This window comes from Leopardus geoffroyi, chromosome C1 (assembly GCF_018350155.1).
Source record: "Leopardus geoffroyi isolate Oge1 chromosome C1, O.geoffroyi_Oge1_pat1.0, whole genome shotgun sequence".
Lineage (NCBI taxonomy): Eukaryota > Metazoa > Chordata > Mammalia > Carnivora > Felidae > Leopardus > Leopardus geoffroyi.
Window position 1 is genome coordinate 43,643,818 of NC_059328.1, and position 26,093 is coordinate 43,669,910.

The following is a 26,093-nucleotide window of genomic DNA, read 5'->3' on the forward strand; positions in this document are numbered from 1 at the left end:
AAAAAAAAAAAAAGAATCTAGGCACAGACATTTCATAGAAATTAACTCAAAATGGAACTTAGACCTACATGTAAAACACAAAACTATAAAACTCCTAGAATATAACACAGAAGAAAACCTAGATGACTTTGGGTTTGGTGATGACTTTTTAGATACAACACCAAAAGCACAATCTGTGAAAAAAAGAATTGGTAGGCTAGACTTCATTAAAATTAAAAACTTCTGCAAAAGACATTGGTCAAGAGACTGAGAAGACAAACCACACAGGCTGGGAGAAAATATTCACAAAAGACATAGCTGATGAAGGACTATTATCTAAAAGAAACAACTCTTAAAACTCAGCAATAAAAAATGAACAAACTGATTTTAAAATGAGTGAAAGATTGGAACAGACACCTCACCAAAGAAGATATATGGATGGCAAATAAGTGTATAAAAAGCTGCTCATTATCATGTGCCATTAGGGAATTGCAAATTAAAGCAAGAGTGAGATACTATTACATACCTATTAGAATGGCCAAAATTCAGAACACAGACAACACCAAATGCTGGTGAGGACATGGAACAATAGTAACTCTCATTCATTGATGATGGGAATATAAAACGACACATGCACTTTAGAAGACAATTTATCAATTTCTCTTAAAATTAATCATACTTTCACCATAAGATCCAGCCTTTGTGCTTCTTGGTATTTACCCAAATGGGTTGAAAACACGTCCACACAGAAACTTGCGTATAGTTGTTTATGGCACCTGTCTTAATCCATTCATTCTGCTATAACAGAATACCATAGACTGGGTGGATCACAACAGAAATTTATTTCTCACAGTTTTGGAGGCTGGAAGTGCAAGATCAAGGCACCAGCAGATTTGGTATCTAGTGAGGGCCCACTTCCTGGTTCCCAGACAGTCAGTCATCTTGTGTCCTCACATGGATGAAGGGGTGAAGGAGCTCTAACCCATTCATTACTGCTCCACTCTAATTACCTAATCACCTTACAAGGCCTCACAAAAAAAACAAATACCATCACTTTAGGGATTAGGTTTCAACATACGAATGGGGGGGAGGAGGGGTAGGGCAGGATACAAACAGTCTATAGCAGCAGCTTTATTTGTAATTGCCAAGACCTGAAAGCAACCAAGATGTCCTTTAATAGGTGAACAGATAAACTGTGGTACATCCAGACAATGGCATATTGTCCAATGTTTAAAAAAAACAATGAGTTGGGGCGCCTGGGTGGCGCAGTCAGTTAAGCGTCCGACTTCAGCCAGGTCGCGATCTCGCGGTCCGTGAGTTCGAGCCCCGCGTCGGGCTCTGGGCTGATGGCTCAGAGCCTGGAGCCTGTTTCTGATTCTGTGTCTCCCTCTCTCTCTGCCCCTCCCCCGTTCATGCTCTGTCTCTCTCTGTCCCAAAAATAAATAAACGTTGAAAAAAAAATAAAATAAATAAATAAATAAATAAATAAATAAATAAATAAATAAAAACAATGAGTTTATCAAGTCCTGAAAAGACATGAGGGTTTCTTAAATGCATATTACTAAGTGAAAGATGTCAAACTGAAAAGGCTACATGCTGTAAGATTCCAACTATATAATATTCTAGAAAAGGTAAAACTATGGACACACTAAAAAGATTAATGGTTGCCAGGGATTAGGGGAGAGGGAGGGATGAACTGGAGGAGCACAGAGGATTTAAGGGCATCAAAACTATTCTTTATGATACCTTAATGGTGGGTACACATCATTATAGATTTGTCAAAACCCATAGATTGTACGATACCAAGAGTGAAGTCTAATGTAATCTATGGACTTTGGGATAATGATTTGTTAATATAGGCTCATCAACTGTAACACATGTACCACTCTGGTGGGATACGGATAGTAGGGGAGGCTGTGCAAGTATGGAGACCAGGGGTAGTTGGGCACTCCCATACTTTTGGCTTAATGTTGCTGTAAATCTAAAACTGCTTGAAAAAATAGTCTACTTAAATAACAGAAATGCTTTGTATGGGAAAATGCTATGTACACATTAGGGGTTATTACTGCTCAAACAGGCAGGTGCTGTACTTTAGGGACACAGCTTGGCATTTACAGTGAGATGCTTAGAAACAGAACAGCTTTTGGAGGTGTTTTTTCTTCTCTAAATAGAGTTAGTGTGCTAGAGGCCAAGGTTAACACCTTTATGGCTATGACAGTCAGCTTTCAAGTCTTTCTTCCCTCTGCCCTAATGCACAGGTATGCAAATGCGTCAGGGAGGGGTAAACTTCAAGCTTTGTGAACTAACTCTTTAAGACATTAGTTAATTGCAGAATTGGCCTTCAGTCTCTTCCCCTCTCTAGGCCTCAGTTTCCCTGCTTAAAAGGAAAGTAGTTTTAGATGTTTTCTAAAACACTTTCCAGCTCTGAGCTTCTATGATTCTTCTTTTAATTTTTCCAGTGGGCCATGCTCCCTCTGGCTTCTAGGTCTTTGGACATGTGGTTCCGTCCACTAGGACCAATGTCCCCATTTGCCTGGCTTACTGCTTGCTATTCTGCCTTTCTGGTTTCAGCGTAGATATCACTTTGGGGGAAGTCCTCTTGACCTCTCTAAATAGAATTAACTGCATTAACTGCCCTCCACCACGTTTCCAAGCCCCCCACCCATCTTCTGTTTCTGTGCTTCATATGCTAAAATGATAACTTTTTGCTTACTTGTCTTTTCCCCACTCTGGACTGCCACCCTGCTGAGTGCAGAGTGTTGTAGTTATATCACACAACACACACACACACACACACACACACACACACACACACACAGGTCCAGGTTTTCTTGGGGATAACCCAGCTCTGTCTCTGCCTGGGAGTTTCCAGGCCCAAAATCCTCTAGGGGAGGCTATGCCTCCAGAAACATTCAACCACCAAGTAAGAAGCTGTGAGTGGGAAAACCATCTCTCATTAGTAAAGGAACAACTTACATGATTAAAAGAATGATTAATGTTAGGAGTTACTTACAACAAAGCCTTTCTAAAGGACCAAAGAGTCCTTTTAAGTGTGATGTTTATAAGTATTGGTTTTTGAAAATTTATCAGAGGGAGGATTTAAAATCTGAAGTCTCTCAGTCCAAGGATATCTCAAAGGTTAAGGCAAAGGCTCAGAAATGATAATAATTAGAAGAGACCTTTGAGCCCTCGGTTTGGAATTTTCCATTCCATTGACAGGAAGGCAGACACCTTCTGTCCCAGGACCTTCCTGCTGTCCCGGGTTGGCTACATCCACCCTGCACCTTTGTTCAGCTCCTCCCATTACGGCCCGGCTGTGGCCTCTCTGCCCACCAGCCCCAGAGCCAGCTCTGGCTGTGCCAAAATGGGGCTGCCCCAGGCAGGGCTGTGGCTGAGGAGGCTCTGGGTCCTCTTTCAGGTGGCCCTGCAGGTGGCTGTGGGCAAAGTGTTCCTGATATTGTTTCCCTCGAGAGTCAAGCAACACATCGTGGCCATGAACCAGAAGAACCCCCACTTTTCCTATGACAACTGGGCCCCAACTCTGTACAGCGTGCAGTATTTCTGGTTTGTCCTGAAGGTCCGATGGCAGCGACTCGAGGACAGGACTGAGCCAGGAGGTCTGGCCCCCAACTGCCCCGTGGTCCGGCTCTCAGGACAGAGGTGCAGCATCTGGGACTTCATGAAAGGTCAGGAGACTGTTCCAAGCTTGAGATGCGCTTGGAGTGGGGGTATCAGCAGTGGGTGGGGAAGTGGGTTGGAAAGTCCTGAATTCTATTCTGGCTGCTCCCTTTTGGCTTCTTGTCTTCTCACTTCCTGCATCTAGGACTTCTAGATTCTGTTCTTCTGAGCGGCATCGCCACCTTCCCACAAACCAGCTACACTGGCCTTCAGCTCCTTCCATATGCTCTTTATTTATTTTTTTTTTAATTTTTAAAAAATGTTTACTCATTTTTGAGAGGTGGGGGAGGGCAGATAGAAAGGAGAATGTGAAGTAGGCTCCATGTTGTCAGCACAGAGCCCAACGTGGGGCTCAAACCCACGAACCCATGAACCGTGAGATCGTGACCTGAGCCAAAGTCGGATGCTCAACCGACTGAGCCACCCAGGTGTCCCCTTCCACAGGCTCTTAGGCTCTTAGAGTCGCTCTGCCTGGTCAGCTCCTGCTCATCCTTCAGACTTCCGCTCAGTGCCACTTCTTGCAACAAGCCAGCCCTGGATCCCCCACCAGGCTAGGTTACCTCCTTTTCCATGCCTGACATCCTAAGCTTCTCTTTACTGCACCTGACCTGATAGGTAGTTCTGTGCCGCCCCCACTAGCCTGCACGCTCCATGCAGGTGGAGCCCGTGGTCTAACCCACTTTGCATCCTTTTGGCTGCTGCTGGCCCATGGCAGGCACTCAGTAAATATATGTTGAAGCACTCTCTCTCCCTCTCCTATGTATACAAGTTCTATCGATGTGGGGTCTTACAGACCTCTTTTTTTTTTTTTTTGTCCTCACAGCTGTTCCTTCTACCAGGTCTTCCTCCTCCTCCCCCTGTTGCCCTCTCTTCCTACCCCACTTGTGACTGGCTGTGAGATTGCCCCTTAGCAAGCGCATCCCCAGCCTCGGCAGCTGCCCTCTGCACTCAGAACGAACCCGGGGCCCAGCCTTGTACTCAAGGTCCTTCCCGAGCCAACTCCCGCTTTCCTTCCCCGTCTCACCTGCGGGCTGCGCCTCATGCTGTGGCCTGCAGACCAATTCTTGGGCCTTGCATATCCCTTGTGCTTTCCCTTCTCGACCTTGCTCATGTTGTTGGCTCTTCCCCTCTATCGCCAACAGTCCAAACGCCTCATCAACAAGGGACCTGCTCTCACACACACGCCCTTCCGTGAGGCTGTCTCAGAGCCCTACAGCTACTCTCTCCTGGACTCATGGCTCTGCATCTGCCCCTCTCCTCGGACACTGATTCTTGCCACCCAGCCTCTGGCTGCCCAACGGGGAGCCTCGTGACAGTACTGTGTCCGATTCATCTCTGATTTCCCAGGACCTAGACCCAGCGGATGGAGTAGAGAAGGCCCTTGAGGCAGGTGGCTACTCTAGTGTTTTTCAAAGCACGTCTTTGGAGGCCAAATCCCGCAGATAAGCTTTACTACATCGAGTTCCCTGATTCAAGTAGTTTGAGAAACGCTGCACGCTATACCCTCCTCCTGGAAATTCATACAGCACGCGAATATTTTTAAAGCTCTGAGAAGCCCTGAAGCTTCAAAACAAACAAAACTTGGGGCAAAAAAAACCAAACTGACAAAGCACTGACTGATGTTCCTAACACACACAACCCCCAGGTCCTCCCCTGAGGAAATGCCTGTCATCATCATACATGATCCAAAGAACACCCTTTGGGAAAAGTTGACCTGATCCAGTCCTCTCACTTTAGAAGGGAATGGAGAACGCTGAGAGGCAAAGGTAACAGAGCCACTGAGCGACCAAGTCAGACCCAGAATCTGGGCTTCTTCATCTCATTTTCTTCAGTCAGCAAACATTCACGAGCACCTCCTCTGTGCCCGGCCCTCAGCTAGACGCCAAGGACTCAGAGTTAGGTAAGAGCTTGCTCCTTCACTCAAGAAGGTTACGGTTTCCCAGCACAGATGGACGTAGTAAAGGAATCCTCACAGTTCTGTGAGATGGGGGAGGCTGTAAAGGTATAAAGTTGGCCTGCAGGGCTTGGAATGTTTCCTGGAGGAGGTGGCTTTGGAACTAGGCCTTGAAAAATGAGTAAGATTTTTATAGCTTGGGAAGGGAAAGGCGTTTCAAGTAGAGCAACAGGCAAGAGTTTCTTGCACATGACTTTAATTTTTTTTTTTAACATATATTTATTTTTGAGAGACAGAGTAGGGGCAGAGAGAGAGGGAGACACAGAATCCGAAGTAGGCTCCAGGCTCTGAGCTGTCAGCACAGAGCCCGATGCGGGGCTTGAACCCACGAACCGTGGGATCATGACCTGACCCGAAGGCGGACGTTCAACCGACTGAGCCACCCAGGTGCCCCAGTTGCTCATGACTTTAAACTGTGGTGCACAAATGACCTGTATTTATCCAACATTTGCCAAGTGACCACTGATAATAAGAACACTGAGAATAACAGTTAACTTTTATTGAGTGTCCGCTATGTGCCAAGCACTGAGCTAGAAGCAGGCCAATTTGATGAATATCAATCATCTACTGACCAGTTCCATGAAAGCCAACTTGCCTCATGGCCAGTTCACAGAATGTACTTGCTTCTTGTAACTGTTTGCTTTCCGTGGACCAGTTTACATTTAAAAAAATTTTTTTAATGTTTATTTATTTTTGACAGAGAGAGAGTGAGATAGAGTGTGAGCGGGGGAGGGCCAGGGAGAGGGAGACACAGAATCTAAAGCAGGCTCCAGACTCTGAGCTGTCAGCACAGAGCCCGACGTGGGCTTGCACCACGAACTGCAAGAACATGACCTGAGCCGAAGTCGGACACCTAACCGTCTGAGCCACCCAGGCACCCCTGGACCACTTCACATTTTAAATACTTTAAATATTTGCCTCTGCTCCCTGCTATTGCACCTGAGACTGAAGAATGGAGAGAGAAGGAGACCAAGAGACAAAAGAAAACTCTACTTATAAAATGAGTTGGCTTTTAGCACATGGATTCAGAAATAATGGTACTGATGGGGCACCTGGGTGGGTGGCTCAGTCGGTTGAGCGTCCGACTTCGGCTCAGGTCATGATTTCACTGTTCGTGAGTTCGAGCCCACGTTGGGCTCTGTACTGATGGCTCAGGGCCTGCAGCCTGCTTCAGATTCTGTGTCTCCCTCTCTCTCTGCTCCTCCCCTGCTTGCACTCTGTCTCTCTCTCTCTGTCTCTCTCTCTCTGTCAAAAATAAGTAAACGTTAAAAAAAATAAAAAGAAAAAAGAAATAATGGTACTGAATCGTCCTGAAATAATAGATACTGGTGATACAGAAATCAACACAACTGGTGTCAGCCCCAGAAAAATCTCATAACCCAGAGGGGGAGATGGTATAGTGAGAGAGGGAAGCAGAGGGTTCTGGAAGATGTGGGGTGGGTAGGAAGATGGTCAGAGGAAGGCTTCCTGGGGAAGAGGATGGCGAGCCAATTGTCTAGAGGCAGTGAAGCTTTGGAGTGTGTGGGGAACAGGAGAGTGGGGAGCAGAGCAGGACAGAGAGGGGGAGCTGCCATCTAAGATGTGGAGGTGACGTCAGTTTGGCAGAAGTGGGACTGTGGGAGGCATGAAGTGGTGAAGGATGAGACTGGAGCCATCATCAGGGACCAGCACTTAAGGGACCTGATGTGTCTTACTGAAGAGGGTAGACTTCATCCTGAAGGTATTGGTGAATTCCAGAAGGATTTTCAAGCAGGGCATTAACATGATCAGTTCTGCTTAATAGAAAGATATCCTATAACTGCTTTGGAAACCCACCAGACCACTAAAAATCTCTGACGTATGCTTTAGGTATAAATCTGAGCTCATTTTACAGCCACAGACTGGAAGATCTAGAAGACTCTATGGGTAATCTAAAGCAGTTCTTTCATTTTTTTCAGATGCAAAGGCCCAGCGAGGGGAAATTACTGACTCAGAGTCCTATGGCAAGTTCTTATAGAGCCTGAATTAGAACTTGTGCCTTCTGACTCTCAGCTACTGTGCTTTTTGTTGTTGGATCAGACAACAGAGGCTCAGAGAAATTCCCAGCCACCTCCTATCCTCTGCATGTACGTGCACATGTACACACATGACATACACACACACACACACACACACATACACACAGCAAAATATTGATTAACTGGTGTGTTGTGGTAGAAGGCGATGGTGGGTAATTTATTTTCTAGGCACTTGAGAGTTAATATGAAACTGGATTTATTTCAGCCCCTGTTTCCTATCCTCTAAAATCTCTCCCAGTGTACTTAGGAGGTGCCATCTAGCAACTATAAATGGGCTTTGTCTGCTGAGAGAGCCTGCCATGGGGGTTAATTTACTGGCATGGAGGTCGGGATGGTGGGTTCAAGTCCAGCTGCTGCAGAGCTGTTTTCCCATTTATACAGACAAGCTGGACTTGGCGGCACTTGCCTGACATTTGAAATGGTGTTCTCTGCACCGTGGCTTGTGCACACAGGCAGAGTGCCAGCCCTCTGTACCGCTACCCCCTTGCACCCATCCTTCCCCTCTGCTACCACGTAAGTGGGGAACCCAGTTTAAACTTTGCCCTCAATACTGATCACTGCACCCAACCACACTATAAATAATTAAACGAATGTCTCTGTCTCTTCCAATGTCCTAATCAGTGTTGAATTTTGTTCCAATTAAAAACAAAATTCCAGACAGCTAATATTTAGCACTGGTCCTGACCTTAAGTCTTTTGGGTTCTTATCTAAAGCATGCCTCTGGGGTCATTGGAGGCCAATGGCTGACCACTTGGCCTTGACTTACCTCTGAGCCTCCCCTGATGAGGCCTGGGCAACCCTGTCACATGGGTGAGGACTTGTGTAATCAACCAACAGGGGACTGAGGCCCACTTGGTACTCCCTAGGGCCTCCTAAGAGAAAATCTGTGAGTCAAGGACAAGGAGAGATTTGTATCTCCTGGCCAGCTTTCTCCTTATGTACTGAAAAATGAGGACTATATAACCAATTGTTTCTATCTGTACTTGGGCACCAGGAAACTCAGTCAAATATTAGTTCAGTTACAGTGAATGCATGGGACCTTAGAACTGGTTTATTTGTCTTCCATAGTTCCCTTCTGTTCTGTGCCTCCCAGAAGGGCATGATTTTTTTTAAATATTTTACTATATGTGTAAGCTGCTTCAAACCCATTGCACAACAAGGTGAGGGTGTAACTCATGGAATGAAGCATCGGCAAGGTAAAATGCCCTCTGTTCCCCTCCATCAGCAAGTTCTATCTTTCCCCTTCTCTGCTGCCCACATACTTGCCCGGGCTCCCATGATCTCTCACGTGCGTTTCTCTGATGCCCCCTAACTGGGTCCTGCCCACTTCCATTCTCATCCTCAGGCCTTTCTCCAAAGAGTGATGTCCAAGTGTAAATCTAATCGTGTTTCATTATTATATGCCCCTACCGTAACAGTCAGGGCTCTGGCTTGTGAGCCACAGAAACTCACTCTGGTTTTCTTAGTCACAAACATACGGATGCAAAAGAACATATTAATAAGGTGTTGCAAGATCTCCAGAATCAACCACAGTTGGAGCCCTGGGCCTGGACTGTCTTTTAGCATCAACAGTCAGGCCAGGATGTTGCTGTCACTGTGGTTGCCTTGAGAACCAACCCCCCACCCCCAGGACCCCACCATCCCTGACAGGGGCACTACCACTGGGCCATGGATGAATTCTGCCATCCCAATGACTCCAGAATCAAAGATCTATGTGGGAGAGTCCAATCAGCCCAGCCTGGGTCTCTGCTTTTGCCTTGGCTACTCAGGACAGAGAACAGACCTGGCCCCTCTCTCCTCCACAGAGGCATACTCTCCCATTAATAGCATACAAAATAAGAAATTCCAACTAGGAAGGAGGCTTAGGAACTGGGCAGCCAAAATTGCAACAAATATCCACCATCCTTGTTTTATATCTCCATGATGTCACATCATACGTGGAATAAAATCCAGATTTTTCACCAAGGCATAGGAGAGCCTGCCTTCCCTGGCCCATACCTACCTCTCCAGTCATGCCTCTCGTTACCCACTCTCCCACCCCCTCCCCAGGCCTGGCTCTGGTCACAGTGGCCTTACAGGTTCTTGAACACGCCAAGCTCTGTCCTGCCTCAGGGTCTTTGTACATGATAGAGTCCTTTTGTCTGGAATGCCCTTCTCCTCCCTTTGCCCATGGCTGGCTCTTTCCTATCCTTCATTTGTCAGGTTAAATGGCATCTCCTCAGAGGCCTCTCCCGACCCACCTGTCTAAAGTAGGTCACTCCTTGATTGTCTCTTTCGTAACACTTATCGCAAGTTGAAATTACCACATTTATGTGTTTACTTGTTTTTTTGCCATTAAATAGACCTCAAATTGCATGCAGGCAGGGGCCTGCTGGCTTTGTTCTCTGCCGAATCCCTGGTGTGTGGCTGAGAGCTTCGCACAGGATAAGTCTGAATCACTTGCTTATAGGTGGAATGAGAGCATGCTTGGGGACGTGAGGTTGAATGAGGAACAGGCCCTGCCCACAAGGGGCAACAAGTAGCCTGGCGGGCACAGACCCGTCATGGTGCGCAGCCTGCTGTGCTCTGACAGATGTGAGGGACGGGCTCGATGATGTCGGCCCCGGCCACAGGTAACCACCAGATGCTGGCAGCTCCCTGGAGTTACCCCCAATCTAAGGTGGGAGAGTTGCAGAAGGCTCCCACCCAGGGCCGGCTTCGTGGGTGTGGGACCAGTGGGTCACACAGGGTTCCACATTCGGAAGGGCCCCGTGCCTGGGGTTCAGTATTCTGCAGTAGCTGTTTGAAATCCTTAATCATTGTACCTTTGAATCTGCATTTTGCAAGTGAGGCCTGCTGGGACAATGGGACGGGCCAGGGGACTTGGAGCCTTGGCTCATGCAGGATCCTGCCTCCCACAGCTTCCTCGCTCCCTGGGACATGTTCTCCATGACCCACTCTGACCCCGCTCAGATGCAGGGCTTGGCCAGCCTCCTTCCCATTGCTATCCAGTGACTGCTGCCTCCTTCTGACCCCAGAGAGGGCCTGGACGCAGACACGGGGAAGGTTGGGGTCCCGTGAGCCCATCCTGCCACGTCTCCTGGCAGGGCGTGGAGGCGGCCGTCCCCATCCCGGGCTGACAGCGCCATGTGCACTGTGCTGAGTGTGTGGGGTAACGTGGTGGGAGAAGCCTCTTGCCCATCTCCCCTCCCCCGTCAAGGAGCCGGGCACGTGTCCCTGAATGGAGGTCGTTATATGCTGTGAGGTGGGGGGTGGGCATGCGGGAAGGGTGAATGTCTAGCTCAATTTTTGTGCTCCTAGCGGGGGCATAGTGTGTTGATCTGGTGCTGCAGGGAGAGGCAAACTGGCAGCCACTGGCCACACACACACACACACACACACACATGCACACGAGCACCAAGTTTTGGGGCTCCTGGGTGACTGTGAGGGCCTGCATTCACCCCATGAATATCCCTCTGTCCGTGGGAACATGACATTAAGTAGTAGCTAAAAAATACCATGCCAGTGCAGGAGAGAGACCACAGAAGAAAATCTGTTTATGTTAATATATTTAGGGGCACTCCCCCTCCCCCCTTTGTAAGCAAGGGGCTCAGCATTTTAATTTTGCACTGGGCCAGCAAATTATGTAGCCAGTCATGTCCTCATCCTTCCTTCCCCTTGGTGGCATCCCCTTCACTGCCCCTCCCCCACTTCATAGCTCAGGAATAAGACAGCTGATAACAACAGCTTACATTTATTGAGCACCTACTATAAGCCAGGCACCATTTTAAGCCCTTATCTGTACTACCTTCTTCAATCCTCAAAACGATCCTATATTATATCTGTTTGTGAATGAGGAAACGGAGGCTTTGAATGGAAAGAGTACTAAATTGAGAGTCTAGAAGGCAGAGTATTAATTTTAACTCCACCATTGACCTGCTGCGTGGCCTGGAACAAGCCTATAAACAAGGGGAAAAATTGCCTACCTTGCGGTATACTAACCTCATCCCATGAGAAAACAGGTGCGTGCCTGCCTTATAAACTGCATGAGAGGGACTCTCTTTATCATTATTTTAATTACCACCTAGTCAAAAAAATAATAATAATAATTACCACCTAGTGGCTGCAGGTGGTCTGCTGAGACCCCTTGATAACATGGCCTTATTGTGGAGAGGAGCAAACTGGCTCCAGCCTGTGTTCAGTCTTGCCCTGTAGGCTTCAGCCCCCCACTGTGGCCTGGCTTCATCTCTGAGGGAAAATAAAGGTGGTAACAGAATTTGGGCGCCTGGGTGGCTCAGTTGGTTAAGCATCTGACTCTTGATGCTTTGGCTCAAGTTACGATCTCACAGTTTGTGGTTTCAAGCCCCACATCGGGCTCTGCAGTAACCGTGTGGAGCCTGCTTGGGATTCTGTCTCCCTCCCTCTCTCTCTGTCCCTCCTCCCCATTCTTCCTCTCTCTCTCTCTCTCTCTCTCTCTCTCACAAAATAAACATTAAAAAACATTTTTTTTAATGGTGGTGATAGAAGTGAGGGCAGGAGTAAAGAAGTTACTGGCAAATCAATGCCGTGTGTAGATGACTGGTTGTTGCTGGTTCCGTTCCTGTTTCAGGCAACCGGCCATTGGTGCTGAATTTTGGAAGTTGTACCTGACCTTCATTTCTTTTCAAATTTGACCAGTTCAAGAGACTTATTGAAGACTTTTGCTCCATAGCAGACTTTCTCATCATCTACATCGAAGAAGCACACGCATCAGGTAGAGACAGACGCCCTGCCCTTACCTCTTCCTACCTTCTCTTTTCTCTCCTGCTTCCCCCAGGCCCTGTCTCAAGGTTGGGGATTGGGGAGGAAGAGGAGTGAGGGAAAGAGCCCCACTATTCACTGCGTACCTGCCATCTTTCAGTCCCTGCTGGGTTTACCACCACTGCTAACTCCACCGCCTGTGCCTTCAACCGGGCACACAGAGCAGAAGACCTGGAGGGACAAGTCTCCCTGGCAGAGGACCCACGATTTTGAATGGATAAATAGGGAAATCAAGGGAGAGAAGCTAGGAGGAGGAATTTAGACTGGAATGACTGCTCTAGAGCTACTTGTGAAATTCAGCCTAAGACTCTGCAAGCTCAAAGGGACACTGGTTCATCCCAGTCAATGGTTCCCAAGCTTTAGTGAGCCTCAAAAGCACCCGGAAGGCTTGTTAAAACAGACTGCTGGAGCCCACCCCAGAGTTTATCAGTTAGACCTGAGAATTTGAATTTCTGCCAAGCTCCCGGTGATGCTGAAGCTGCTGGTCTGGGGACCACACTTTGAGAACCACTGCTCCAGGCTAACTTTCATCTGGGGCAGGCATTCTTTCTTCAGCCCCTAACAGGTGGCCACACATCTTCATTACTTCACGTTTGATCTTGTTCCTTTCCTGGGCAGCTCTCTTCGGGAGAGCTCTCCCTGAAACTCCTAGAGCTCATGGTCTAAGCCCTTTGAACTTGACAGAATGGTCAGACACACTCCTATCTCCCGATTTTCGAGGGGGTTGGACCCATGAGTGTGGCCCAACTCTCAAACCCAAAGACTGAAGAAGGCAAGTGGGACCGGTGTCATTTACTCGCCCACCTCCCACACGATTTGTCGGTCCCCGGCATCTGGCAGAGCCCATGTCGCAGAATCAGAGCTCAGCAAAAGTTGGATGAATGAGCGTGCTTAGGCCAGTATTAGCCTTGCTGGTTTATCCATGTGCTACCAAGTGTAGGCTGCTATTAATTATCAGCAAAGATGGCCCAGCAGTGCTTTCTCCAATATGCTCCCTGGATCCCTGAAGTCAGAGCTACGTGGGTTGCTTGTTAAAAATGGATATTCCAGGGACGCCTGGGTGGCTCAGTCGGTTAAAAGTCTCACTTCGGCTCAGGTCATGATCTCGCAGCTAGTGGGCTTGAGCCCTGCGTCGGGCTCTGTGCCGACAGCTCAGAGCCTGGAACATGCTTCGGGTTCTGTGTCTCCCTCTCTCTCTGCCCCTCCCCAGCTCGTGCTCTGTCTCTCTCCCCCTCTCTCTCAAAAATAAATAAGCATTAGAAAAATTAAAGAAAAAAAAGGATATTCCAGGGCCCCCACCCAGGCCCATTGCATCCTGATTTATTGCACCCAAAGGTTTGAGAACTTCTTTCAACTTAATACTGTGTTCATTTCACTGGCGGCTTCTGTCCCCATTAAGGGTTTGGGGCAACCTAAAGTATTAGCTAGCATAGGGGAATAGGTACACAAGAGATTCATTATACTGTTCGCTCTACGTTTATGTACTTTAAAACTTTTCCATAACACAATTTAAAAGAGTGTAGGTAACAGGAGAGCAAATGCTAGCTCAGTGTGCCTCCGGGCCAAACACTCCTTTGGGAGAGCAGCAGCCAGGAGCTCCAGAGAGAGAATTTGGGCACCTTCAGGTGTCTGTGGTCTCCATGGCCGAGAGGAGACATTGACTTGATGTCATCACAGCCGGCAGCCAAAGCTCAGCCAAAGCTCAGCCAAAGCTGATTTAACTGTCCTGGGGCAGCACTTAAACTTGAACGTGCACGTCAATGACCTGGGGACCTCAGCCGGTTCTGGCTCAGCAGCGCCGCAGTGCAGCTCCCCAGGAGAGGTTGAGGCTGCTGGTGCAGGGACCACACTTGTAGTGACAAGGTCCTGGAGGATCCAGCTTTAATCTCTAAAGGAACAAGTTGTAAACCGTGACAAGAGGGGTGGATCGTCACAGAAATGGTTTCTGGTCCTGGTATCTGTCCTGTTCCTCCTGGGGTCGGCCCCAATAGGTTTAACTTTTCCAGAACCTCAAAGCCTTCGAGGAAGGACTTCCTCACCCTGTTCTGACAGTTTTCTTGCCCCTGTGCTTTGCCACTCCTAGTTCAGGCATTTCTTCCTTCTCCCCATCTCTTTCCCCGGGGGTACTTGTTTCTGTCAACCAGACAGGAGTGAGTACGGCCTGAACCCCAAAATTAAAATGCACAGAGCCAGTATCCACCAATCCCACCAGGTCTGGGACCTGTGGCCCAAGTCAGCTGGCTTCCTTTTCCTCCCCACGCCACATGTTTGTCCGGGTAAATTACAGGGAGGCATGAGGCATGGTGGGAAGAACACGGACTTTGGAGCTCCAGACCTGAGTACGGCTCCTGGCTCCATCACGTGCTGGCCACGTGACCTTGGACAGCTTCCCTGCCGTGCCCACTTCTGCCACACTGAAACAGGATGGCAACACCAACCTCACACTCGCTTGACGATGTTTAATGAGAACCTGCTGTGTGCCAGCCCTGGGCTGGGCTCTGGGATATTGAGACAAACGACACACACAGTTCCTGCCTCTCAGGAACTCACAGTTAAAGCTGGGGAAGCAAGTCACTGCTCCTCTCTGGGCCTCCATGGTCTCAGCTTCAGGATGAGAACGAGAATCCCGCCTGACCTCCCGTGGGTGGCTGTTGTGAAGCCCCAGTGAGCTAATTGTTGCACGAGACTGACTGCCTACATGTGAGGCCAATGTAGGCCGGTGTTACCGTCATCTACAAAGTTTTGGTGTCTTGGGGCAGGTAATAATTACTTTACACTATGGCCAGGCACTTGTATCTTGGTGTGAATTTCTCCTGAGAGCTGGTTTTTCTTGGAGTAAGGTTCCTGAGCAGAGGACTCTGCTGATAGACTTAATCAACTTATATTACCCTGGGAGACAGCTATTACTGTAAACACAGGTCACGTGGCTTCCGAAGGAACCCATGACCACATTACCCAGGTCCCAGGCTCCCCAGAAATGAGGCAAGTAGAAGGGCAAGGCCGTAGCACTTTATGGTTGTTTTTTTCAAACTGTGGGCCCATTAACTAATGAGTACCACTTCCTGTAAGGAGGCAGAGGGGCACCTTGGCAAATGAGGCCAATTGAAAATCCCCTCCTGTTTAAAGTTAAGCAGTCAGGGGTCCCTGGGTGGCCCAGTCGGTTAGGCGTCCGACTTCGGCTCGGGTCATGATCTTGCGGTCCGTGAGTTCAAGCCCCGCATCGGGCTCTGTGCTGACAGCTCAGAGCCTGGAGCCTGTTTCAGATTCTGTGTCTCCCTCTCTCTCTGACCCTCCCCTGTTCATGCTCTGTCTCTTTCTGTCTCAAAAATAAATAAATGTTAAAAAAAATTAAAAAGAAAATAAAGTTAAGCAGTCAAAGTGGTTTGGGGCATCTCCAGAGCAAAGTAGCAGTATTCTGCAGGACAGAATAAAAACTGGGTTCTTTCCCACCTGTCTGTTACTTAGGGCACTCGGGCAAAATAAACCAGTATTTTTCAAGCAGCTTCTATGAAGGGATTTCCGTATAAGTTATCTCATACAAGCCATCGCACAGCCCTCTGCAACATAGGTTCTATTAATCCCATAACAGATGGGGAAGCTGAGAATTTAAAGAGATTTCAGGGGTGCCTGGGAGGCTCAGTTGGTTGAGCATCCAACTTCGGCTCAGGTCGTGATCTCACGGCTTATGGGTTCGAGCCCTGCATTGGGCTGTGTGCTGACAGCACAGAGCCTGGAGCCTGCTTCGGATTCTGCTTCTCCCTCTTTCCCTGCCCCCTCACTTGCTCGTGCTCTGTCTGTCTCTCTCTCTGCAAAATAAATAAGCATTAAAAAAAATTTTTAAAGAGATTTCAAGATCCTGCCCGATATCATACAGCTGAGTGTGTCAGGGAAGGCTTCCTGGAGGAGAGTTGAGTGGCTCTCAACTGAGGGTGGTTTTGTCCCCCAAGGGGTATTTGGCAATGTCTGGAGATGTTTTTGGTTGTCACAAATTGTCAGAGTGGTGCTGACACCTAGTAAGTAGAGGCCAAAGATGCTGCTCAACATCGGGGAACACTCAGGATGGCCCCCCCCCCCACAAATGTCAATATTCCCAACGTTGAGAAGCACCGTGGTAGAGGTGAGCCTCTTAATTTTTTTTGTTTATTTATTTTTGAAAGAGAGAGAGAGAGAGAGAGAGAGAGAGAGAGAGAGACTGAGCGGTCTCAGGGGAGGGGCAGAGAGAGAGGGAGACACAGAATCCGAAGCAGGCTCCAGGCTCCGAGCTGTGTCAGCACAGAGCCGGATGTGGGGCTTGAACTCACAAGCTGTGAGGTCATGACCTGAGCCGAAGTCAGACGCTTAACCGACTGGGCCACCTAAACGCCCCAAGGTGAGCCTTAAAAGGACAGGTAGGATCTCAAATGTGGAAGAGATGGTAAGGAGACAGGGAAGAGAGGGGACGGCATCATTTGAGGAGGATTCACTTCAGCTAGACGTGGGAGGACAGGGAGCCGTGACCAGAAGTACTCATGGAGAGAGATGGTCGGGATCATTACACGCTATGCCAAGGAGCCGGTCCTGTAACTGGTTTGTAAGCAGAGTAACAAATCTGATTACATTTTGTGTTGGTAGCATTGCCAGAGATCTTTGGATGATGGGTTAGAGAGGAGCAAGATCAGGAGGGAGGCAGGGATACTTTTTTTTTTTTTTTTTTTTTAATTTTTTTTTTTCAACGTTTATTTATTTTTGGGACAGAGAGAGACAGAGCATGAACGGGGGAGGGGCAGAGAAAGAGGGAGACACAGAATCGGAAGCAGGCTCCAGGCTCTGAGTCATCAGCCCAGAGCCGGACGCGGGGCTCGAACTCACAGACCGCGAGATCGTGACCTGGCTGAAGTCGGACGCTTAACCGACTGTGCCACCCAGGCGCCCCTAGGCAGGGATACTTCTTAGGAGGAGTTGAAAGTAAGGTCATTGCCAGGCCGGCAGTTGTACTTGGCTGTCGGCTCACCCTGAGTGGCAGGCACCCTGGGGCTGTCCGGACAGCCCACCAGCAGCAGTGCCAGAAGTCATAGGAAAGAGAAGGTTCTGTTGCCCTCACACCGTGGGTGAAGGCGGCACCGTGATGAAGAGGGTGGAAGTGAGAGGCAGCTTGGGGGTTGTGGGTCAAGGGGTCCCAAGTGTTTCACCCACCTGGCTGGAGCAGAGGCTGGAGGAATGTAGGTGAGACCGGCCGGGTCACTGGGGAGATCTATCCCGAGGATGACAGGGAGCCATGAAAAGCCACGGCCGGAGAATGCCATGGTCAGATTTGCATTTTGGAAAGAACATTCTGGTGGAGAATAATTAGAAGAGGGAGATTGTCTAGATTCTGGATAGTAGTTCTCAGACTTCAGTGTGTGTGTTAGAATCATTTGGAAGGCTGTGAAAACACATTGGTGGGCCCCATTCCCGGTCAGTCTAGGATGCGGCCTGAGAATTAGCAATAAAGCCCCAGGTGAGGCCAGCACTGCTCGTCTGGACGGAATGCCTGCAGAGAACTACTGCTCTAGACCCTTGCCTCTCAGAGTGTGGTCCAGGGAGCCAGCAGCCTTGGCCTCCTAAGCACCAGCTAGACTCTCAGTGCCACCCTAGACAGACCGAATCAGGATGTTCCTTTAACAAGGCCCTCATGAGGATCAAATGCACATTCAAATTCGGGAAGCACTGGCCCACTGGACTGTCTCATGCTGAAGAGCTGAGGTCTGGGAGTCAGGAGCCCTAGGCTTTGTTTTTGGGTCAGTCAGTATCTCCCTATATGATCTCATGCATTCACACATAATAGGACACTGGGCCAAATCATGGTCAAGGGCTCATCTGGGACCCTCCGTTAAAAAGGGGTGGGGATGGGGATGGGGGTATTTAATCTGCGGAAAATATGCGCCATGCCTGCGAGGCCCGCTGCCCATCCTTTCTTTTGCAGATGGCTGGGCTTTCAAGAACAACCTGAACATCAGGAATCATCGGAATCTCCAGGACCGCCTGCAGGCAGCCTGCTTGCTGCTGGACAGGAGCCCCCAGTGCCCTGTGGTGGTAGACACAATGAAGAACCAAAGCAGCCGGCTCTACGCAGCGCTGCCCGAGAGGCTCTATGTGCTCCAGGCGGGCAGGATCCTCTACAAGGTGGTGCCCGGGGGCAAGGGGCCCAGGGCGGGTGAGGGCGGAAAGGGCTTCGTATCAGGCAGATCGGCATTCAAGTTGTTGCCCAGCCCTTTACCGGCATGTGACCAGGGGCAAGTCCTTTCCTGTCTTGGAGTTTCCCTTTCCTCTTCTGCAAAATGGAGGTTCTGGCCCCCCACCTCACGGGAGGTGAAATAATGGGACTTTCCTGTCCCCAGCATTTGGACTGGAGCCGCAGCCTCCTGGCTGCCTTCTACACCCAGAAGACTGGCCCAGCCCTAGTTCAGTTTGAAGCTGAATGAGAGGATGTAGTAGTTTCCATTTCCTAAACAATGCTCGGAGGACATTGACTTGCCCAAGGTCACACTGCGCAAGGCTCTGATTTCAGTTCTAAATCCTTTGAATGGGACAGGCCAGGAGTGGGAGGGTCTGAAGCTGCTAATCTCCGAGGCCGGCCTGAACCTGGTGGGGGTTGTAGCAGGGGGAAGAGAGCAAACCCTGTAGTTAAGAGCTGAAAATGCCAAAGCAGGGATTCAAGGCAGGAATTGAGTCCTGGCTTCCTTTCTGGTGATTGTGTCCCCATTAGGACTTCCAGCCTGGCCAGGGAGGGGGGTGCAGGCACAGCCTCTGACCACTCGGGCACTGTTGGCCTCCCCTGAGAGGGCAGAAACTGTTTTATAGCTGCCTTAGGGGTTTCAAGCCTTGGAGAGCACATGAAGCCCAACCATGTGGATGCTCCCCTGCCCACGTGTCAAGCTGGCCCTACTTACTTGGGTAAAATGAGCAACAATTTGCAGATGAATCCCCAGGGTGCCAAGGGCCACAGGACAAGAATTCAGGTCCCTCTTCCTTTCTCCTCCCCAGAGACATGGCTCTAAGATGGCACGATGGAGGCCAAGCAGGGTTAGGCCCCGTGCAAGGACTGGCAACACAAAAACGATTTGAAAATGGCCCACCCCTTACTTGGCGGTGCTCACAGTCTGGAGGATGAGGAGGACACACATAGAGTGCTCCAGTGTCCCAAGTGCTATGACACTCCAGAGCAGGGATCAGCAAACCTTTTCTGCAAAGGGCCAGACTATAAATATTTTTGACTTTGTGGACCAAATAATCCCGGTGACCACCATTCAATCCTGCTGTCCGAGCACAAAAACAGCATAGACAGTATGTAAATGGAAGAGTGTGAGCATCAGGACACATTTGGCTCTCAGACTGTAAATTTCCTGACCCCTGAGGAAGAGAGGTAGGCTCTTTAGAGGTGGTGACAGTTGCTTGAGGCTTAAAGGCCAGGAAGCCAGCCACATGAGCATGGTGAGTAAAAATCATGGCAAATATAGGGAAGAAGGTGAGCAAAGGCACTGAGGCATGTTAGGGCAGGGTGTGAATGGAGAGTCGGGGCATTTAGGTGACTGGGGCTCCTTCCGGGCCAAGGAGTCCAGCCTACCTCTTAGGGCAGAGGAGAGCCAGTGGGAGTTTTGAGCAGGAGACAGGCATGACTAGATCTGTATTTTAGAAAGATCACTGGCTATAGGGTGAGGCATTGACTGGAGGGGGCAGGGACTGAGGACTGGGGATAGTTAGGAGGTGGGATGGCTGCCCAAGTAGGGAATGAAGAGGGCTGAACTAGGGCATGGGGATTGGAGAGGCAGAGGTGGTTCTGATGGATAGAGAAGATAACGCCTATCTAAAGGTCTAATTATGGAAGAACAGCTTATTTGTAGAGACCCCTTTCTCCTTTGAAACTATTCACTTTACCCCCTCTGGTTCTCCTCAGACTTCTCTGTCCAGTCTGCCCATTAAATGTGAGTGCCATTCCACACTCTCCCCCTGGGTGATCCCATCCGCTTTATGGTTGCATCTGCCATTGTCTACACCATCCTGACAACTCCCATGTAGCTATCACCAGCCCAGTTCTCTCAGCTAAGCTCCAGACCTGCTAATGCCTGCAAGTCGGAAATCTGGGAATGCTGATTTATCTCTCTTGCAGGGTAAACCTGGCCCTTGGAACTACCATCCAGAGGAAGTTCGCGCTGTTCTGGAAAAGCTCCACAGTTAGTCTGGGCAGATCCCCCAGCCCTAGGTGATCAGCAGGAGGGCTCCTCAAGTCCTGGCTCTCCCCCCAGCCCATGTGGCTGTTACCTCTTGACCTGTATCCCCAGCTGAACTACTAGCTCAGAGCTCTCTGATCTAGCCGAACAACTGTAGTCAGAAAACGAAGCAGCAAGTGAGCCGAATGTTAAAGACTGTACAGAATGTCAATGCTGCCCCCACAGCAGAGACCACATTCATTGCACGTGGTCCCCATCTCCCGCCACTCTGATACCAAGTGGTTACATACGGCAGTCCTCACGTCAGGTAAATTCATTCCACCAAATTTGCCGTTTATGGAACTGATCATCTAAGACACTAAATTGGTTTTTAGAACCAAGCATGGGGAGAACTCCTGTTGTGGAGAGAGAGATGAGGAATTGAAAGCTGTCGTTCATTGATGCGGAAGCTCGTATTTGAAATTGTTTCTCTGCTTTCTTTGCAAGTCTCCTAATGGTCATTTGTGTTACATTACATCAGACTCATGGATAACCATTGGTATTCATCTGTTTTAACTCTGCTTCTTTTCACGTTTGTCTATGACGGCCACAGTCTAAAGTGCACACAGCTGTGACTTGACTTGAACGAAAATGTTTTAAGATGCAGTAAAGCTAATACAGAATGATTAAAACATCTCAGGCTATTTGGGATGGCTTCAGTGTGATCTTTACATTTTCTTTTCCAATTTGTGTCAGCCTGTTTCAGCTTTAATTATAGCCTAGTGTGATCTGATCAGCAAAAATACCATATGCTGGAAGTGCCTCATTTGGTCCAGGGGCCGTTGCCTTTAAAGAAAAAAAAAAAAACATTTTGATTCACATTGGAATCAAGCTACCTTCACAACATGACATAAAAGAATGGACTTGGGAGACATTTTTCCTTTTTCTTTTTAATTTTTTTAAATGCTTTATTTATTTTTGAGGGAGAGAGAGAGACAGAGTATGAGCAGGGGAGGGGCAGAGAGAGAGGGAGACACAGAACCTGAAGCAGGCTCCAGGCTCCCAGCTGTCAGCACAGAGCCTGAAGCGGGGCTCGAACCCACAAGCAGCGAGATCATGACCGGACCCGAAGTCGGACACCCAACTGACTGAGTCACGCAGGTGCCCCGGGAGACATTTTTCTAACATGAAAACATTCTCTTTGGCTCTGCCTTAGTTGCCACAATGTTAATACTATTAACGTTGCTATTTTATTCTTTTTTTAAAAAAGTTATCTCTAATCATCTACCAGCTACCCACTTTCAGATATGTTAACTCATCTAATCTTCATATATTTCAAAGAGGAAATTATTATCCCCATTTTCTAGATGAGGAACTCAAGGCTCAGAGTTAAGTAACTTGTGAAAGGTCTCAGAACTAGTAAGTAACCCACAGAGATTCAAACCCCATCTCTAAGTTCAAGCCAGAGTCCTGGCTCTGCTCCCCGCTAGCTGTGGGACTTTGGCTAAGCTGCCTTGGTATCTTCAACTATAAAATGGGATATCAACAGTGCCTGCTGCATACAGGATTCATGAGTAAAGCACTCAGAAAATGCTACTCTCGGAGAATAAAGCACTGTACCTGCCTTGGAGAAAAAGCCATGGATGTGTTGGCCATTATTATTATTTCACAACTGCCTCCTTGGGCCCCCTTTTTAGGGAGTGGGGGATGGAGGGAAGGCAGGACAGTAGGGACACTGGATAAAAATTCTTCACCCTGCCAAAGCAATGCTAGCATGAGTTTGTGAGGTTAGACAGAGAATGAGTAGCTGGGAAAATGGCGGGGCTAACGCACAGCCGAGCACTGTCCTTCCTAAGTACCAAGTTCCACAAAAGGAGACAGCGGCTAAGGCCATGCTCCTCTGAACCACTTCCCAGATGGTCCCCCGATTCATGCCTCTAAATGCACAGAAAGCTCCCAGTTTTCAGTGAACAATAGTGGCTGGAACTGAGGAGGTTTTAGAATGTTAAAATAGACCCCAAGCATGCCAGTTCAATTCTCTTCAGTTTTATGCTTCAGACATTGAGCACCGAGTCTTTTCTGGGTGCTAAGAAATGCATAGATGGACAAGGTCCAGCTATATTGTTCTCCAGCAGCTTAACCTCGTGGGCGACTAGGCATACATGGCAATGACCGTAACTCAAAGCAAATACGATGGGGACAGCTGAGATAAGACTAACTGATCAGGGGCGCCTGGGTGGCTCAGTCAGTTGAGCGTCCGACTTCGGCTCAGGTCATGATCTCACCGTTCGTGGGTTTGAGCCCCGTGTTGGGCTTTGTGCTGACAGCTCAGAGCCTGGAGCCTGCTTCGGATTCTGTGTCTCCCTCTCTCTCTGCCCCTCCCCTGCTTGCACTCTATTTCTGTTCCTTTCTTTAAAAAATAAATAAACTTATGGGGCGCCTGGGTGGCGCAGTCGGTTAAGCGTCCGACTTCAGCCAGGTCACGATCTCGCGGTCCGTGGGTTCGAGCCCCGCGTCGGGCTCTGGGCTGATGGCTCAGAGCCTGGAGCCTGTTTCCGATTCTGTGTCTCCCTCTCTCTCTGCCCCTCCCCCGTTCATGCTCTGTCTCTCTCTGTCCCCCAAAAAATAAATAAACATTGAAAAAAAATTAAAAAATAAAAAATAAATAAACTTAAAAAAAAAAAAAAGACTAACTGATCTGGGAGTATAGAGGAGAGAGCAATTCCTCGGAGCTGGGTGGGTCTGGGAAAGCCTGTCGTAGTGGGGGCATTTGGGCTTGGTCTTCAAGGAGGCCCAGGCCTTCCGGAACGGAAACCTGGAGAACACGGAAAGGGAAGAGGGTGTTAAAGCAGAGAAACCTACACGGCAAAGATGGAAAAAAGACCAAGTGCAGGGGACTCAAGAGGTTTGGACTCAACTCTAATTCTGCTGAACTGGCCACAGACTATTTCATTTCTGGTAAGCTCAGCCATGAATTTAAGAATGTATGTTAATACATTTCATCCAGCATAGTTAGGGGTTCGACTGAAGAAGGATTCAGGATACCTATTTTGCCATATAGATTACATCACTGAAAGTCTCAAGTCGGGGGCGCTTGGGTGGCTCAGTCGGTTGAGTGCCTGACTCTTGATTTCAGCTCAGGTCAGGATTCCAGGGTAGTGGGCTCAAACCCCACGTGGGGCTCCACACTCAATGTGGAGCCTGCTTGGGGTCCTCTCTCTCCCTCCGCCCCTCCCCCCTTGCTCTCTCTAGAAAAAAAAAAGTCTCAAGTAGGTTTTTCAAGAAAAGCACATGGGTCTTGTATTCCCTGAATGAAGTCTTACATATTTGCAGCCGCCAGTCTATTGTCTGTAAGCCTGCAGGATACCTGGCTGGGTTTTAGACTCTTGTGTTTCAGTCTCTTTACCTCAGAGATTTGCAGATATAGCTCCACTGTTGTCTAGAAGTCCTGAGAAGAAAAGTCTGAGGCCAGCCTGATTACTCCTAGCACTTCCTGCCTGAATTGCTTTTATTCTGCCCCAAACCTGTCAGATTCTTTCTTTATACTTGAGGTTCAGTAACTTCACCAAGACATAGTCCAGTGGTGATTGTTCTAGTATCGAAATGTCCTGTAATACCGCTATAGTCTGAATGGTTGTGTCCCCCCACCCCTGCCAGATCCATATGCTAAACCCGAAAGCCCAGCGTGATAGTGTCAGGGCAGTCCTGGAAGGAATGCTGAATGAATCATCCTTCGGGAGGGACCCCTTTGGGATGAGATTAGCGTGTTTATAAAAGAGGCCCCAGAGAGCTAGCTTGTCTCCTTCCACCATGTGAGGACACAAGAAGTCTGCAACCCCAGAAGAGGGCCCTCACCTGACCTTGCTGGCACCCCGATCTCAGACTTCTGGACTCTGGAACTGTAAGAAATTTCTGTTGTCTATAAGCCACCCAGCGTATGGCATTCTTGTTATGCTAGTCTAAACAACTAAGGCACATAAAACATCCTCTTCTGGTCTTAAGCTTTAATTCTTCTTCTTCTTCTTTTTTTTTTTTTTTTTTTTTTTTTAATTTCAAGGACATTCTCTTCAGTTGCCTGGAACATCTTTTCTGTTGTATTTTGTCCTACTCTCTTAGGAACTATAATTAGGTATGCTGTATCCCTTTTCTTCCATAGCTATTCTTTGTAACTATTTTTTTAAATCTGTGTTCTATTTCATTCCGTGATTTTTCTCAATCTCTCTCCTCTGACCCGGATTCTTCCTAAACTGGGTTTATTATTGAGCCAGATAAAGTTTGTTAGTTCTCACCCATTCCCATCTGCCCACCCTCTCCTCTGGATTTCAGGGACCTGGAAGCCTGAAGACTGTGTTCTGTTTAGGTTCTGCCACTGGGAAGCGCTGGTGGGAGATTAGAAGGTGGGTAGAAGGGAGAAGCCATTTTTCCCATATCTGGCTATACGGATGGAAGGGGACCGTGCACTGTGGCTGTCTTATCACCACGGCAGCGGGTGGCTTCTGTTCAGAGACAGTGATGGTGCCTCTGCTGGTCAATGGTGAGTGTGGCTCATGGGTGCCAACGTTGGGTTACATTCCTACCTCCTGTTTGTTTTCCCAGCCTCTTCAACATTTTGTAACAAATTCCCTGCACTATTTCCCTCTCCGCTTTAAATACATATCTGGGGTGGGGCGCCTGGGTGGCTCAGTCGGTTAAGCGTCTGACTTCGGCTCAGGTCATGATCTCGCGGTCCGTGAGTTCGAGCCCCGCGTCGGGCTCTGTGCTGACAGCTCAGAGCCTGGAGCCTGTTTCAGATTCTGTGTCTCCCTCTGTCTCTGCCCCTCCCCTGTTCATGCTCTGTCTCTCTCTGTCTCAAAAATAAATAAACATTAAAAAAAATTTTTTTTTTTTAATAAATAAATAAATAAATAAATAAATAAATAAATACATATCTGGGGTGATTGTAGGGTCCTAACTGAATGCTGACTGTTGCAACTACCATCATCATCCCTTTGTTTCTTATGTGGCTTTACCTCTGAAATGGTTTTATTTTTCTCTTCCATTTCTTTTATTAGCTCTGGCAGCTCACTGTCCATCTTCCGTGCCTTATAATTTTTTCTTTAAATCCTTGTATCTCTTCTTTGAGCTCTTTTTGTCTTCCATGGGCCTCAGTTCTTGTGTTCTTTCTTTTCTCTTGCAACATGTGTTGTATAGCCGCTTTATTTTTCTGTTTTTTTCCTCCAATGTCTTTTAGTTTCTAGTCATCATTCTCTACACTATGGTGGTTCTCAAGCTTCGGCATGCATTAAAATTCCCTGGAGGGCTTGTTAAAATAGATTCATGGGTCTCACCGCCCAGTATTTCTGATTCAACAGGTCTGCGGGGGGGGGGGGGGGGGGGGGGGGGAGGGAGGGGGGGCGCTAGGAAATCTGTGTTTCTAACAAGTTCTCAGATGGAGGCTGACGCTGCTGTTTCAGGGACCACAGTTTGAGGAGCATTGAGATA

The 26,093-nt window shown here is 48.4% G+C and overlaps 2 protein-coding genes across 13 annotated transcripts in view; one reads left to right on the plus strand and one right to left on the minus strand.

Annotated features, from left to right (window-relative positions):
* The window catches only part of DIO1 (iodothyronine deiodinase 1), a 42,610-nt gene extending 21,294 nt beyond the window's left edge, over positions 1 to 21,316 (plus strand). For 3 of the 5 annotated variants that reach the window (XM_045477471.1, XM_045477473.1, XM_045477472.1), the window contains exons 4-7: positions 3,398 to 3,665; positions 12,257 to 12,400; positions 18,389 to 18,588; positions 20,573 to 21,316. In XM_045477471.1, coding sequence (XP_045333427.1) covers positions 3,473 to 3,665; positions 12,257 to 12,400; positions 18,389 to 18,588; positions 20,573 to 20,641 — 606 coding nt within the window. In that variant the 5' untranslated portion in view covers positions 3,398 to 3,472 and the 3' untranslated portion in view covers positions 20,642 to 21,316. Of the gene's footprint in view, positions 1 to 3,160; positions 3,666 to 12,256; positions 12,401 to 18,388; positions 18,589 to 20,572 lie in introns of those variants that run through there. The other 2 variants (XM_045477470.1, XM_045477474.1) reach the window with 2 other exon arrangements.
* The window catches only part of HSPB11 (heat shock protein family B (small) member 11), a 43,414-nt gene continuing 38,569 nt past the window's right edge, over positions 21,249 to 26,093 (minus strand). For all 8 annotated transcript variants that reach the window (XM_045477478.1, XM_045477482.1, XM_045477479.1 and 5 more), the window contains 2 exons: positions 23,311 to 23,427; positions 21,249 to 21,458 (listed from right to left, as the gene is read on the minus strand). In XM_045477478.1, coding sequence (XP_045333434.1) covers positions 21,381 to 21,458; positions 23,311 to 23,427 — 195 coding nt within the window. In that variant the 3' untranslated portion in view covers positions 21,249 to 21,380. The remainder of the gene's footprint in view (positions 21,459 to 23,310; positions 23,428 to 26,093) is intronic.